This window comes from Penaeus monodon, chromosome 23 (assembly GCF_015228065.2).
Source record: "Penaeus monodon isolate SGIC_2016 chromosome 23, NSTDA_Pmon_1, whole genome shotgun sequence".
NCBI classification, from domain to species: Eukaryota; Metazoa; Arthropoda; class Malacostraca; order Decapoda; family Penaeidae; genus Penaeus; species Penaeus monodon.
In genome coordinates this window covers 37,181,378-37,182,782 of record NC_051408.1, presented here as the reverse complement: position 1 = coordinate 37,182,782, position 1,405 = coordinate 37,181,378, and the positions used below count along the sequence as shown (strand labels likewise).

The following is a 1,405-nucleotide window of genomic DNA, read 5'->3' as shown; positions in this document are numbered from 1 at the left end:
ATATAACTAAGTAAAAAAAAATCCACACATATAAAAAATGAATACATTCAATTCATTGGAACAATATGAGCCAGTTTGCAGTATACACCTTTCGAACATGAGCTAGTATCTGTTCTTAGACGTAATCATTGTAATTCACTAGCCAGTAGGCTTGCAACAGCGACCTTCTCCTTTTCTGTTACCGCAATATACATTTAGAGTAAGGGTAAAAAATATTGCTTTATTCAGGGTGAATATTTATTCATCAGGACATATTTCCTACGAGAGATCCAGATAAAATTATTTAAATAATGATACTGAAGAAAGTTAAGCTGTTACCATTGTCTGATATGCGGTTTATAATGCAGTGCTTCTATTAATATCCCAGTTGAACGGATAAACTTGTAAAATGTCAGGCCACAGTCAGTGTTCTAACATGAAACAAGTAAATGAATAGATGAAAAGAAAATAACGTAATGTAAAGTACATGCTTTCTTAAAGGTAGTGACCACTAAAGACACTGTATATTAGAAATTAGACAGTTGTGACCAAAAGTGATATGTCACAATAATCTAGCATGTTACGTGTTGTTGCCACGCAGTTTATTCATGAGAGCCTTCACGCCTCGAGTCATTAGGACACGCAGGACGTAACACACGGTGAATATAAGTTCGACCAGAGTGATGAAAGAGGCACCCATAAATAACCCCATCTGCCCGCCAAGGTCACCTGTCAGGATGGTAGAAAGGTATTTAATCATGTGAGGTCGAGTGCATGACGGAGAGGTAAATGGGGTGAAAAGGGGGGTTCGAGAACATAATCTTTGGATGAGATATATGGAGATAGGATTACGTACGTAAGGAAGAAATGTCATTGTAACAGTTTTGTCTCATGAGAGCGTTATACCAAAAATTATAAATGAGTAATAAACTTACGGTTATATTTAACAAATAAAAGGTTGCGTTTGATCGATACATACTGAACCATGTGATGAAAGTTGGGATACGTTCGTAGTACTCCGTAAAGCCCAGTTCGGTGTAGTAAATATTCACCATGGACAGGGTTATGCTGCGAGATGATCATCAAGAGTTTAATTATACATTTTAATCGTTTTGCGGAACGTAGAAAGCAACATTATAAGATTACAGAATACAACACAACTGAAATGAAACAGACCTTCAGATTAAGTACATTTGATTTATACAAGACAATGTGTTAAATAAAAAAGCGATTTTATATATGTTATCTACGGAGAGAATGAAAAAATACAGACAGAGAGTAGCAATGCAAGAGTCAGAGAGAGAAAATTACTTAGGAGGAAGCAGTCGGTTGTCAATGATGTTTTGTACTCCATTCTTCATGAGAGTAGTGTAACTCAGTTGCTGGTTGATTGTCGTAGTGAAGCATAATTTTCCAAAACCTGTAA

General features: G+C 35.9%; 1 protein-coding gene across 1 annotated transcript in view; it reads right to left on the bottom strand.

Moving 5' to 3' along the window:
• Positions 1-223: 223 nt before the first annotated feature.
• LOC119588230 overlaps positions 224-1,405 on the bottom strand; it is a gene marked incomplete in the record, with an annotated part of 18,655 nt that continues 17,473 nt past the window's right edge. The window contains 3 exon segments of the mRNA XM_037936930.1: positions 224-708; positions 959-1,047; positions 1,291-1,399. Coding sequence (XP_037792858.1) covers positions 560-708; positions 959-1,047; positions 1,291-1,399 — 347 coding nt within the window.